Source organism: Gracilinanus agilis, chromosome 3 (genome assembly GCF_016433145.1).
Source record: "Gracilinanus agilis isolate LMUSP501 chromosome 3, AgileGrace, whole genome shotgun sequence".
Taxonomy (NCBI): Eukaryota; Metazoa; Chordata; class Mammalia; order Didelphimorphia; family Didelphidae; genus Gracilinanus; species Gracilinanus agilis.
In genome coordinates, this window is record NC_058132.1 from 148,616,473 (window position 1) to 148,631,282 (window position 14,810).

The 14,810-nt window shown below is 39.9% G+C and overlaps 1 protein-coding gene across 1 annotated transcript in view; it reads left to right on the plus strand.

Annotated features, from left to right (window-relative positions):
• CRYL1 (crystallin lambda 1) overlaps positions 1–6,987 on the plus strand; it is a 190,553-nt gene extending 183,566 nt beyond the window's left edge. Inside the window, exons 7-8 of the mRNA XM_044668308.1 lie at positions 5,740–5,846; positions 6,294–6,987. Of these exons, the coding sequence (XP_044524243.1) occupies positions 5,740–5,846; positions 6,294–6,407 (221 nt within the window). The 3' untranslated portion in view covers positions 6,408–6,987. The remainder of the gene's footprint in view (positions 1–5,739; positions 5,847–6,293) is intronic.
• The last annotated feature ends 7,823 nt before the right edge of the window (positions 6,988–14,810 follow it).

Consider the following 14,810-nt stretch of genomic DNA (forward strand, 5'->3'; position numbering starts at 1 on the left):
ATATTAAGCACTTATTAACATTCGTGGAAGCTACAGAGAAGAATGAATCACTAAAGAAAGTAAATAGACTCCTTAGCAACTTATCCAGAGACTGTGTCAATTTGCTCTTTTTACAAAAGACAAAGTTATTTACCAAATATTTCTTGAGCCCATACTGTGGAAAATATTTATACAATGGAGAATTTAAAGACAGAAACTGCAGGAAAATATAAATTGTAGGGCAAAATAAGTAAGAAATTTCAGTTTTTATTTCTTCTTGAGGAAATAACTGGGGCTATTTTTCATTGTTTTGAAAAGCAGTCAATTTAGTTGTCCCATTTTTATCCCATTCAAATTATTTGTTAAAATAAACTTTTGGGGTATTTAAATGTACCATCCCAGTCCCCTTTCTCCTTGAGACATTGCCATGTTTAATAGGGATCAAAAATTTTGAACCTAGAAGGACCTTAGAGATCATCTAATTTAATCATCTCATTAAGGATGAGAAACTGAGACCCAAGTAGAGAAGGGTCATGCCTTGTCCTAGGTCACTAATAGTAGAGACAGGGTTTAAAACCAGCTCTTGTGTGACTTTAAATCTAGTGTTTGGGATGGAGTATTGATTTGGGGGCAGATGAAGACATTGACATGTGAAAGGTAGTACAGAAATAGGCTCTAGGGGCAGGTAGGTGGCACAGTGGATAGAGAGCCAAGTCTGGAGTTGGGAGGACCTGGGTTCATAGCTGATCTTAGACACGTACTAGCTACATGATCCTGGGCAAGTCACTTAGCCTTGTTTGCCTAACCCTTGCCATTATGTTTTAGAGTTGTTACTAGGACAAAAAGCAAAAGGTTTTTTTTTTTTTTAAAGGATAGATTCTGGCAGAATGATAACCCCTCCTTGAGAAAAGAGATGTTTTTCTGCATTATGTCCTCTGGATGGTACATCAGTTACTAGTATGTGTTTGCTTTCTAATTGTGTGACTGGGTAGCTGCAGTGAGTTTGTGCCCCTCTTCACAAAATAATGTCTTTTGACACTTCCTGGTTCTTTTATTCTTGTGGAGGATATGTAATCTGCCTGGGTTTCCTGCAGTGCCTATTTGTCAAATGCCCTTCCTTTATTCCTTAAGCTTAAAAATATATTAAACAAGGAAGGCTTCTTTTTCTGGCAGAAACCAAAACCCATAGTAACATTGTTCAGCAGGTTGGACAAATATCCTGGGACCCAAAGGGAGAAAAACTTGGTAATACTTTCCAAGTTCCGGGACGGTTGAAGTCACTTATAAAAGATAAAGAGAATGGAAAATTGTTGTTTTTTTTTTTTTAAGCATTTGACTACTTGAAAAACAACAGCTTTAGAATCAGGGTCTCTGGATTCAAATCCAGGGTCTACTATTTTACTCTTTGTAAGATCTTAAGCAATTCGCTTCATCAATCTGAGCTTTAGTTTTCTTATCTATAAAATAATGAAGAGTAAAGTTCCTTCTAATACCAAATCTTGTTTCACACTTAAAAACAAACAAATAAACAAACAAACAAATAAATAGATATGTATATATTTCTAAGGAGTGACATGGATAATTTTTTTTAACCCTTACCTGTCATCTGTGGAGGTGGAAAATTTGCTACACCTGAACTAAATTCCCAGCATCCTTTTAAGTATGTCCTCATTTGATGTACAGGGATTTGGGAGATAAATTTGGCTGAGACCCATGCCTCCGGGCTCTTTTTTGGGAGCTTGAGCTATGCTTTGGTTAAGTTGTGGGTCTCTGACTCTGTGCTCTGCTCACTTAACTGAAAGAATCCCTTTCCTTCTTTTTACTATCTCTCTTTTGCTGTAATAAAGCTACTAAAAAGCTACCAATCAACCTCATAATTAAAATTGTAATTTATTACACATCTTAGAATCAAAACTATGTATTGGTTCCAAAGCAGAAGAGTGGTAACGGCTAGACAGTGGGGGTTAAGTGACTTGCCCAGAGCCATACAGCTAGGAAGTGACTGAGGTCAAATTAGAACCCAGGACCTCCTGTCTTTGGGCAATCCACTGAGCCACCTACCTGCTGGGAAATAGATAATGTTTTGGCATGAAGAAATATAAGAAAAATGCCCTAGAGGCAAAATGAAATGAAATAAAACTTAGTGAATTTAGGATCAAGTCCTGTGATATGGAGCATATATGAACTGAAAATGGAAAAAGATGGTTTTGGTTTCAATTTTCTTAGAAAAACAACAACAAGTTGAGCCTTAGAGCCTAAGGACTGATTCGTTTTCATTGTAAATGACTTATTCTAGTATTTTCAAGGGGTGGGTGATCAGTGGAATGAAGTTTTCTGGTATCCCATCCTTCCCTTTTCCTCCTTAATTGCTACATCAGTGACTACTGAATTCAAAGCACACCCTGCTAAGTTTTTATGGCTTTAGACACATTGGAAATGGATCAAAGGTGTAGCAGGAGCAGCAAGAGGAAGAGGAAGAAGAAGAGCTTCATGCATAGAACATTCTGCCAGGACTTGGGGTCTTCAATTTCTTTCTTTAAAAGAAAAAAAAATGAAACCCAGGATCTGTGTCTGACTGGGTTGGGTTTCCAAGCAAACCCTCTTACCTGGCTCTATTCACCTTCCTCCTTCCTCCTAGAGAGTGAGTATAATAACATTTTTAGCTGCCTCCCAGTAAGGCTTGGAGAATGGAATGTGAGCAAGGAACTCATGAGGACAGACAGAGCATGTCAGGACGATCATGTTGCATTCACAACAGGGGTAGGGTGACTTTTCTGGGCATGTCAGGATACTGAGTGATGATCTTAGCTTTGATGACGCATACACAAATTGGTAGAGTAGAAGAAATGTTAGATTTATAATGCCCTTTGGGAAGGGTATAGGTTTAGATGTGTTACTGAGTGAGTTTGACTAAAAATACAATGTGAGGGGGTAGCTGGGTGGCTCGATGGCTCAGTGGATTGAGAGCCAGTCCCTGCGACAGGAGGTCCTGGGTTCAAATGTGGCCTTAGATACTTCCTAACTATGTGACTTCGGGCAAGTCACAACCCCTATTGCCTAGCCTTTATCATTCTTCTCCTTATTGATTCTAAGATGAAGGTAGGAGTTGTTTTTTTTTTAATTTTTAAAAGATATAATTGGAACCAATATGATAGTAAAGGAAAATAATAAATGTTGGAAGGGATGTGGCAAAATCAGAACACTAATACATTACTGGTGGAGTTGTAAATTAATCCAGCCATTCTGGAAGACAATTTGGAATTATACACAAAGGGCTTTAAAAGAATGCATACCCTTGGATCCAGTCATACCACTGTTGGGTTTGTATCCCAAAGAGATAATAAGGAAAAAGACTTCTACAAAAATATTCATATCGCACTCTTAATGGTGGTAAAAAAAATGGAAAATGAGGGAGTGTCCATCGATTGGGGAATGACTGAACAAATTGTGGTATCTGATGGTGATGGAATACTATTGTGCTGAAAGGATTGATGATCTGGAGGATGTCTATGTGAACTGGGAGAACCTCAACGAACTGATGCAGAGTGAAATGAGCAGAACCAGGAGAACATTGTACACAGAAAGTAAAACATTGTGGAAAAATCCAATGTAATAGACTTTGCTACTAGTAGCAATGCAACAAGACACTCCTGAAGGACTAATGTAAAAGAGTGCCATTCACACTGAGAGAAAGAACTATGGGAGTAGGAATTCGGAAGCAAAATATATGACATCACTTATCACATGTATATATGGCTATGTGATTTGGGGTCTAAGCCTTAAAAAATCACTTTATAGCAAAAATGAATAATATGGAAATAGGTATCAAGTGATAACATTTGTATAACCCAGTGGAATTGCTTGTTGGCTCTGGGAGGGGGAAGGAAAGAAAATGAATCATGTAAACATGGTAAAATATTTAAAAATAAATAAAAAAGATAAAAGTAGAAGTTAAACTAAAAAAAAAACATATAATAGGAAATACTTCCAAGTGACCCTGAGCAGATCACTTAACCCTCATTGCCTAGCCCTTACTATTCTTCTGTCTTAGAACCAGTACATAGTTTTAATTCTAAGATGAAAAGTAAGGGTTAAAACACACACACACACACACACACACACACACACACAATGTAAAATGAGGCAAATGGAGTAGAAAAGGCCAGCTCTAAAGTCTATGATTATTGTACTATGTTTAATATACACAAATACAACAAAAAGAAAAAAAGAAAGGCAGTATCTATCATTAAGGAGCTTACAGACTAATGCAGGGTAGGGGGGAAGAAGATACATAAATGGAAACTAAGGTGTGGATTTTACAGGGAGATGATGAAGTGTGAGTACCAAAGATAATTAGATCTTGTACATTGATGAGGTTTCCTAATTATGAGCTTCCTGGGCATGGTGGAGAAGGGTAGTCCCAGAGTAGCGCAATACATGTTCGTCCTGAGCCCTCTACTTAAATGGAGTACATTGGGGATCAGGGAGAAGAAGGGAAAGTGAGTAGGAGTCCAGATCTGGGATTTTATCAGTGTGTGAAATTTCTAGTTGGAAACTCTGCAACATATAGCTTTAGAAAGTTGCCTGAACAAAGAAATATGCCCAGGCTCACAGCTCGTATATGTCAAAGGCAAGACTCAAACACAGGTCTTCATGATTCCAAAGCCAGCTCTCTATCTAATATGGCATACTGCTTCTCATCATAGGTGTACCATTTCTAATTAAAAAGTCAATACTGGAGAAAACCCTCTCTGAATTTTCCCAACCCCTTCAGAGAGGATTGCATAGAAGAACATTTCTAAACAGATGTACACTTGGCTATCAGCAGCTCTTGTTCCAGTTGCTTTATATTACCTTCTTTCTTCATTCCCTAGTCATTTTCTTTTTCAGCTCTACCACATTGGCTATGCAGTTGGATTTGGGGGGGGGGGCAAAGAGTTTTGAGAAGAAAAAGTAGGAGATGTCTGTGTACTTGAAGAATTGGCAGGGGCCAATAACCATGAAGACACCATGGCTGCCATGCCAAAAGATTTTATTAGAGGAGAAATAAGACTTCAGAAAGTGGTGGAGAGTTCCAGTGAAAGAATTTGCCTCTCTTCTTGCCCTAGACGATTCCTTTCCTTGACTGAACTTGCAGTAATAAAGATCTTAGAAAATTTATTCACTGCAAGCTCACCTTTATTTACTTTGCTTATTTAAGGAGGCAGTCCCAAGGGTTTGTAAGACTGGTAGCTTTCTTCATGATAATGATCACATTGGACTTGAGGAGTCACATGGCTTTTCCAGGATTTCATGACCTGAATTCAGAAAAGAGGGAGGGGGAGAGCTGTTTAAACACAAAGACTTGGTAATCTTCCTCATCCTAGCCCAGCTACTGCTGAACTTAATGAGAAACTAAACCTAATTTCCTGCAAAGTCAAGCCTGTTGATTTATTTTTATTGATTTGTTTATTTAAAAAATCCTACCTTCTGTCTTAGAATAGATATTGTGGATTGGTTCCAAGGCAGAAAAGTAGTAAGGACTAGGCAATGGGGGCTAAGTGACTTGCCCAAGGTCACACAGCTAGGAAGCATCTGAGGCCAGATCCAAACCTAGGACCTCCCATCTCTAGGCCTGGTTCTCAATCTGCTGAGCTACTGAGCTATCCTTCAAAGTCAATCCTATTGATTTAAAAAAAAAAAAGTTTTCATGATTGAGGACTTTCCCTGTGTAGTGATATTTGTATTATCAATGTTTTGAATCCTATCTCATCTTTTCAGGCATGCTGAACTATTGTGAACGATATAGTGAAGGCATGAAGCATGTCCTAAAAACTTTTGGGCCAATTCCAGACTTCTCTGGAACAACTTTAGAGAATGTTCATCAGGTATGTATTCTGGTGTGGAAAGTCCCTCCACCAATTCAGATCGGCCTCTTGTCTGCAGTTTAGAGCTGTAGGCATTTGAAGCCCAGTCCCATCTTAACCTCTTGCTTTCTCTCTCCCAAATCAGCTTTATGCAGAATTGTGGGGTAATCTTTGCCTTGTTTACTGGACCTAGAAAGTCTTTATGGCTCCTGATCAGATCTTATCAGAGCCACCAGGACTTGTGAGAGATCATTCAAGAACTTAAAAGCAATTAATTTGGTAATTTTGGGGCTGACTGGTCTCAGGATGAACTTGTAGAGGCAGTATCCTCTCAGTAACTGGGAAGTCCAATGGTAAAATGGACTTTTCCATCTCTTGTGCTGTCTGGAAAATGAAAAAATCACGGTTGATGAGAAGGTGAGCCAACAGAGCTCTGCTTCACCAGATCTTCGCTTTCCTTTATTACAGGCTATGTGTGCCCACATTCCTGCTGATCCAGCACACCTGGCTGCCAGGAGGCAGTGGCGAGATGAATGTCTCATGAAGCTTGCCAAGTTGAAAAGCCAAATGCAGGCTGAGTGAAGTTCCCCATAACAACACTGTTGTCACACTTCATGTGGCAAGCACTTTCTGGGATATAATCATAGAAATGTCCAGTCTGATTGCTTTAAACCAATGAAAACCCTCCTTCCCCTTTTGCACCAGAGAAGACTCCTCCCCATTTAGCACAGGAACTCCCTACTTGTTTTGATATGCTTTGGCAAATGCCCCAGAGGGGTAGCAGAGAATGCACATTTGGTGTTCTCAGAAACATGGACCAGGAGAGGTGTGTGTTTCCAGGAGCACTGCACAAGCTGAGGAAGCCCAGGCTGTTTGTCCTGGCACCAGAGACAACCAAGAGTCTGATGAGGTGATCACCTGGTGACTGCCTAAAACAAAAACAATCATTGATGAGATTCATAATCCTTTTTGTTTTTTACTGTGATTGTGTACATTAGTGTTACTCAATGTCACAAAGCCTCCTGATGCTTTGATTTGTATTTGAAATGTCTGTCAAATCAGTTCTTCTTAAATGTGCCACATCATAATATCAAAGCACTGCGAATGACTATCTATGCATTTATTTGTAAAAGTTTTTCTTAATAAATGTTTCTGATTCCCATACAGTGACCCATTTTCTCAATGGTCTTTCAGCCAATGATAGCCCTTGGTCCTAGCGCTCTGTTCCTGGGTGAAGGAAGCCTCTGCTCAGTCCATAGCAGATGGCCTGTACTGGATGGCGACATTTTAATAGCAGTTATTAGAAATGCCTTTATGTAGAGAGAAAGAGCATGGCCTAGGACAGTGATGGCGAATCTTTTAGAGGCCGAGTGCCCAAACTGCACTCTCACCCTGCGAGTGAGCCCCTGCCTTACCCCAGACAGGGGAGGGAGGAAGTGTTCCCACTGGGCTGCTGGACAGAGGGGTGGGTGATAGGAGAAATGCCCTCAGGCTTGCATGGAGAGGGGGAAAGGGGCAGCCCCTCCAGCACGCATGCCATAGTTTTGCCAGCATGGCTCTAGTGGATAAAAAACCAGCCTCAGAGTCAGGAAGGCCTGAGTTCAAAACCCACCTCTGATATATTATTTGCATGGCCATGGACAAGTTTAAGGACAGATTCATTGGAAGAGATGGTTTCCACGATAGGAGTGCCCTATAGTAATGAAATTAAAGGTCCAAACCAAAAAATAAAGACATTTAAAAAAGGAGAGGGGTCGGGGCTAATTGATTTTGACTATTATTGCCTATTATGAGGTAAATGATACATTGCATGGAGATCAACCTCGAGGCAGCTGGTGGTGAAGTGGGCAGAGAACTAGACCTAGGAGTCAAGAGGTCCTGAGTTCAAATTCAATTTCAGAACTTTCTAATTGTGTGACCCAGGGCAAGTCACTTAACCTCTGACTATCTTAGCTTCCTCAACTATAAAATGTGTATAATAGTTGTTGCGAGTATCAAATGAAATAGTATTTGTAAAGCTCTTAATACATTGCCTGGCACAAAGGAGGTGTTTAATAAATGCATATTCCTTTCTCTCTCCCAACTCTGCCTGTGTCCTTGGGCAGAGAAACAGTGTAGACTAGAAATAATAATATAACATTAACATAGCACATAAAGATTTATAAGATGCTTTACATATATTGTTTCACTTGAGCTTTGCAACTGCCTTGTGGAGTAGATACTCTAGGCATTATTTTCTCCCTTTTACAAGTGAGGAAACTGAGGGTTACATGAAGCTATTTTTCTTCTAGCTACTAAGTGTCGGGCAAAGTTTGACCTGAGATTTTCTGGCTCCAATTGCCACACAATATCTATAGCATCATAAGACTAAAAGGTGCCTTCAAGGCCATCATCACATCTTACAAATGAAGATACTGAGAGTCAGAAATTTATCCAGTCATACCAAATAGTAAATGGCAGAATCAGAATTTGAACCCAGGTCTGCTGACTCTAAATCCAATACACTTTCCACTGTACCATGCTGCCTTCTATTGTGAAACCCCATCTGGCTCTATCACTAACTCCCTCATGTTATTGGATGTGACCCTTAAATGCTATGACTATTCACTTTTCTCTTAAGTACAGATCCTAAAACCAATTACCTGGAACGGGGTGTCAGATGCAAATAGACACAGAAGCCAACACACCCCACAAAAGGATCCTTGTAGTCTGTATATTAACTTAGAAAACCACATATTGTCATTATGTTTGATTATATTTTTTGTTTCATTAAATATTTCAATTACTTTTCTTCAAACCCTTACCTTTCTTCTTAGAATCAATACTGTATTTTTTCTAAGGCAGAAGAGCAGTAAGGGCTAGGCAATGGGGGTTAAGTGACTTGCTTAGGGCCACACAGCTAAGAAGTGTCTGAGGTTAGATTTGAACCTAGGACCTCTCAACTCTGGGTTTGACTCTCAAGCCACTGAGCCCTCTAAATGCCCCTCCAATTATATTTTAATCTGAATTGTACTTAGGAGTATTGAAGGCCATGTCAACTAGGTTTTGAGAAATCCCAGGTTTGCCCCTGTCCCCTGAGAACTTGCTGGGAGGATCAGTAGACCTTAAAGTACTGAATGACCCCAGTTTAGGTAGGACTAGTGGATGTAGTCAAATGTTAAGTACCCTTTTTTGTCTTAGTAGTTTCTCCCTTTGCATCAAAGTCCTTTCACCTTGGCTGGACCCTTCCCTTTTGTATCCATTGTAAAGTATCAGCTTCTCCCTGATAATCCTGTCTTGGACTTCTCATTTCCTTGTAGCCATAGTAAAGCCAATCAATCATTCTTCCCTGTCCTTCGTTTCCCAAAAGGTATATAAGATTCCCAAGTTCTAGTCTTCTGTGGAGAATACTGTCGGGTGGTGATTCTCACAGAGATACTATTCCCAGAGTCCCAGAGCCCTTGGCTTTGTGTGATTTTTAGCACTTGACTCTGTGTGGCTGCTGAATATTGAGCACTGTCTCTTTCCAATTAAAGATTTGGTTTTGCTGACTACTTTAGTAATTCTGTGTTTTTCCAAGTTAACAGCCACAATACTATGATTGTTTGACATAGGGATATTCCAGATAGTATTCTTTTTTTAAAAAAAAAAATAAAACCCTTTATGTTTTAGAATTAATATACCGTGTATTGTTTCCAAGACAAAAGAGTGGTGAGGGCTAGGCAATGGCGGTTAAGTGACTTGCCCAGGTTCACACAGCTAGGAAGTATCTGAGGCCAGACTTGAACCCAGGACCTCCTGTCTCTGGGCCTGGCTCTCAATCATTTAGTCCCCTTTTCCCCCCACTCCCCTTCCCTGCTCATATTCCTAACAGGTGTTAACCAGATACTTTGGTTTTAAGGCTAAACCCAAAAGAAACTCTTGTTTAAGGGCTCTTAATCTGGGGGCCATGTACTTGTTTTTTGTTTTGGTTTAAAAACATTTTTTTTTAAACCCTTGTACTTCGGTGTATTGTCTCATAGGTGGAAGATTGGTAAGGGTGGGCAATGGGGGTCAAGTGACTTGCCCAGGGTCACACAGCTGGGAAGTGGCTGAGGCCAGATTTGAACCTAGGACCTCCTGTCTCTAGGCCTGACTCTCATTCCACTGAGCTACCCAGCTGCCCCCTAAAAACATTTTTTATTACAACATTTCAATAGAATTTTCCGTTTTTGTAACCCGATATTTTAATTTGATGCATTCATGATTCTGAGAGGGGGATCTTAGACTTCATCAGACCCAGAAGTCTCCCACACAGAAAAGGTTCAGAACCCTTGCTCTGGGCTTTTGTTCATGGACCTCATAGCTTGGCTCTATTGTTGGGAACATTCCCATATAACTTGGGTTATTTTTTTTGTTTTTGTTGTTGGTGTTTATTTGTTTTGAGATGTGAAAACAAAAGATCCCTGATGAAATGGTTTGTTTTTCTTTCTCTAAAAAAACCCTTATGTTTGGCTGCCATCTGCATATGGATTATAAAGGAGAGAATTTTCTGTCTCCTGATACTGAAGATTTTGACTATTCCAAGCTAAAAGGGAAATAGGAAGGAAAACTGACCTTAAGCGATTAATAAAACACTTTGTACATTATCTCATTTGATCTTCCCAGCCTACATGTGAGGTATTGCCAGTGTATCTCCATTATGCAGATGAAAAGTGTGCCCATTTTCAGAAGACAATACAGTAATTGAATTCACCTGCACCATACACCCTTGTTAGTGAAATTCAAAGCAGTGTGAAAGAGATTGATCTGATTATGCATAACAGGAAAGCAAATATGAAAAAAATAATGCTCTGTCTTGCAGCTAGATAGTAAGTCAGTCCAATTAGTCTATCACTACATATATCTTCAGGGCAGCTAGGTGGCACAGTGGATAGTGCTGGGGTTGGAGTCAGGAAGAGTCTTCTTCTTGAGTTCAAATCTTGCCTCAGACATTGATTAGTGTTATGACCCTGGGTAAGTCACTTAACTCTGTTTACCTCTGTTTCTCATCAATTAAATGAGCTAGAGAAGGAAATGGCAAACCACTCTACTCTTTGCTAAGAAAACCCCAAGTGGGATCATGAAGGGTTGGACACAACACAAATGACTGACCAAGAACAATCTATACCTTCCTGGGTTGAAGATGGAGGTGGGTCATTAGTACATATCTCCTGGACAGATAGTGCAAAAAAAAAAAAATGAGGTATCAGAGATGAAGAAGATTGATTGTGAGGTAGGAAACTGTGCTGTGCGTTTAATCACCATAATGGTAACAATGAAAAACACTCGACTTTATTTTTAAAAGACACTCACCTTCTATCTTAAAATCAACACTAAGTATTGGTTCCAAGACAGAAGAGTGGTAAAAGCTAGGCAATGGGAGTTAAGTGATCCTAGGGTCACACAGCTAGGAAGTGTCTGAGGTCAGATTTGAACCCAGGACCTACTGTCTCCAGACTGAGCCACTTAACCTCCCCAAGACTCATCTTTTTTTTTTTTTTTAATCAGTAGCCTTCCTATATAGTACATGGAAGCCAGACATGTTACTCTCTCAGGCAGCTTATTCCATAGTCACATAACTCTGATCATTTGGGCATTTTTCCTTATATCAAACCTAAATCTTCTTTGCAACTTCAAGCCATTGCTCCTTAGTTTTGCCCTCGGGTTAAACAGAATTTGTTTAATTCATATTACCACCGCAGAATCCTGTCATTTTAATGCCAATATTATTTTAATTGAATTTAATTTTAATGCCAATATTCTCCGGGTAATGCTCTATGCCTTCAAATGATGGGATTTTGCCATCTTAGAAGAATTTAAATTGGAAATAGCCCAAAGGGAAATGGAAAGATGATATGTATAAGCAGGCCATAGCATGTTACCTATAATATAACTTGTTTGCAAGAAGTTGTCTAAATGGCATTATTATGCATATATATTCCCAGAGAAATGGGTCAATTATACATGTAATCTGCTTTGCCATATGTGCTGCCATGAAATCTTCTTCTTTTTTTTTTTTTTAACCCTTAACTTCTGTGTATTGGCTCCTAGGTGGAAGAGTGGTAAGGGTGGGCAATGGGGGTCAAGTCGCACAGCTGGGTCACACAGGGTCACACAGCTGGGAAGTGTCTGAGGCCAGCTTTGAACCTAGGTCCTCTGGTCTCTAGGCCTGACTCTCACTCCACTGAGCTACCCAGCTGCCGCTGCCATGAAATCTTAAGACCGTAGAAGTTACTTGCTGCTCGTCAAGCAGACTTTCCAGAATTCCCTCGGTCTTAGAGATCTCATATGTCTAGAGTAGCCAAGCAAGCTTGAGCTTGACTGGCCTTCTGGGATGTAGAAGAGGGCTGAGGAAAAGCCATTTTGGACTTGAAAAAGAGGTAGGGAGAATCTTTGTCCAGGACTGTTTGTCTAGGCTCAGGGTCAAGCCTCCGTGCCTGGTTGAAGTTGAGGATGAAGGCTTCTCGACCGTGGGATTCTGGGAAGTCTGCCTCAACCAGAAAATCATTATCTTTGGTTTTTATGGCAATGCTTGTGGCAAAGCAGATTGTATATAGAGAATGGCAGACAACAGATGGATGGTCCATTCAGTGCACTGGTAGCTTTCGTTGTGTTTGAACACATGGACAAAAACTGAACATGATAAGAAGTTGTGGAAGGGCTGAGATTTGCTTTGGTAGAAGGAATATCCACACTGGTAGAATCACGTATCCCCCAAAGCTGTGGTGCCAAACTCAAAAAGCAGAGCAATAAGCTGAAAATAAGGATTCCTGTGCACTGCCTACTGACTTGGCTTCAAAAAGCAAAGTGATCTACTTTTCTGTATATTAAGTATTTCTCAGATGGGAATGGCTGAACAAGTTAATGGTATATAATTGTAATGGAATACTATTGTGCTATAAGAAATGAGGAGCAGGATGCTTTCAGGAAAACCTGGAAGACATATAAACTAATACATGGTGAAGAGAGCAGAACCAGGAGAACATTGAATGCAGTCACAGCAATATTGTACAATGGTCAACTGTGAATGACTTAGCTATTCTCAGCAATACAGTGATCTAAGAGAATTCCAAAGGACTCTTGAAGGAAAAGTGCTATCCACCTTCAGATAAAGAACTGATGGAGTCTGAATGAATATCAAAGCCTATTTAAAAAAACAAAACAAACAAACAAGCCTTTTCTTGTTTTTCTCTTTCCTTTTTGGGGAAGTGTCTTTTCTTTTACAACATGAATTTTTTTTTAAACCTTTACCTTCCACCTTAGAATCAATACTACATATTGCTTCCAAAGCAGAGGAGTGGTAACGGCTAGGCAATGGGAGTTAAGTGACTTGCCCAGGGTCACACAGCTAAAAAGTGTCCAAGGTCAGATTGGAACCTAGGACCTCACATCTCTAGGCCTGACTCTCAATCTACTGAGATACCCATGATTTTTTTTTATCTGCTTAATGTTTTTTATTTTAGAAGGAAAAAAAAATTTATCTCCTTTTCCCCAATCTATGGCAAAAAAAAAAAAAAAAAAGAACCATGCCTCTTTAGCTGCTTTTCAGTATTTTTAGATTTTCATGGGAAAATATCTTATTTTAAAACCCAAAAGGAAGAACCCAAAGGTTTGTCTCATTTGAGGATTCATGTTTTGCATGACTGCACACGTATAAACTATATCAAATTGCTTACTTTTTCAATGAGCAGGGAGAGATGGGAAGGCGAGAACTTGGAACTCAACATTTTGAAAAATGAGTATTACATATTTTTTATACATGATTAGAAATAAGCCAAATATTTTTTTTAAATTCTCAGTTACATTCTAATCTGCTTCTGGCTATTCTCAAAAGTCACAAGCAGCCAGCAGACCACATGTTCGACCCATCTTGCAGGTAAAGGAAGTGTGGCTCAAACTAGCTTGTATTCTTCACTCTCGGTAACCAATTCTAAAATGCAACTTTTCTTGCATCCATTTTTCTTCCTTTCTCTCTTCCTTTCTTCCTTTTCTTTCTTAGTAGCAACTCCAAGACAGAAGGGCAAGGGCTAGGAAATAACTTTAAGTGACTTGCCCAGGGTCAAACAGCTAGGAAATGTCACAGGTCCATAACTCTAGTGAAAGAGGTCCTCATCACCTTTCTCCTGGGTAAACTTCCTGAATAGTCTTCCTTCATCTTGCCTCTTCCTTCTTTCATTCTTCTTCCACATGATTGCAAAATTAATAATTCTAAATGACCTGTTTTATTGTGCCACTCTCTTGTTCCAGCAGCATCTGTGTCTTCTTAATGTTCCAAGGATAAAACAAAAATGCCCGAGCTTTAAAGGCCCTTTAACAACTTCACTCCATACTGCCCTCACACACTCTTCATTCCAGCCAAACACACTGGATACTCATCCTTTATCTCCATGCCTTTGCATAGGCTCTCTTCCATGCCTGGAGTCTCTCCTTCCTCACCAGTCCCCTTCAGGACTCTGCTAAAGTACCACATGTGATCCGCTCTAGCTTCTAGCTCCGTATAGCTTTGTTTTCCATCTAGCTCTTCTTGCCTTTGCTTCTCATGCCCACCCTGTTGTTGTGCAGTCATTCAGCCTTGTCTGACTCCTCGTGTCCCTGTGGACCATATCACATCATTACTGTCTGTGGAGTTTTCTTGGCAAAGATACTGGAGGATTTCCTCCTTAAAGCAAACAGAGATTGGGTGACATACCTAGGATCCCATAGCTAGTAAATACCTGAGGCTGGATTTGAACTCAGGTCTTCCAAAATGCTGCTTCTCAAAAGTAGACCCAGGTTTGTTGGGTGTCTCAGGTTCCCAGTATGACTAGGAAAAGGTCCTCGCGTACTATATTTGGGGGGATACTGAACGCAAAAGGCAAAAGAAACTGCCATTTAGTTTGGGATCATTTTTGGCTGCAAATCAACAACAAATGTGATGTCAAAGAAAGAGATGTTCAACTAAAGACTTAGGTGTGTGACTTGAAATGAGGAGAGAGTCTCATGGTA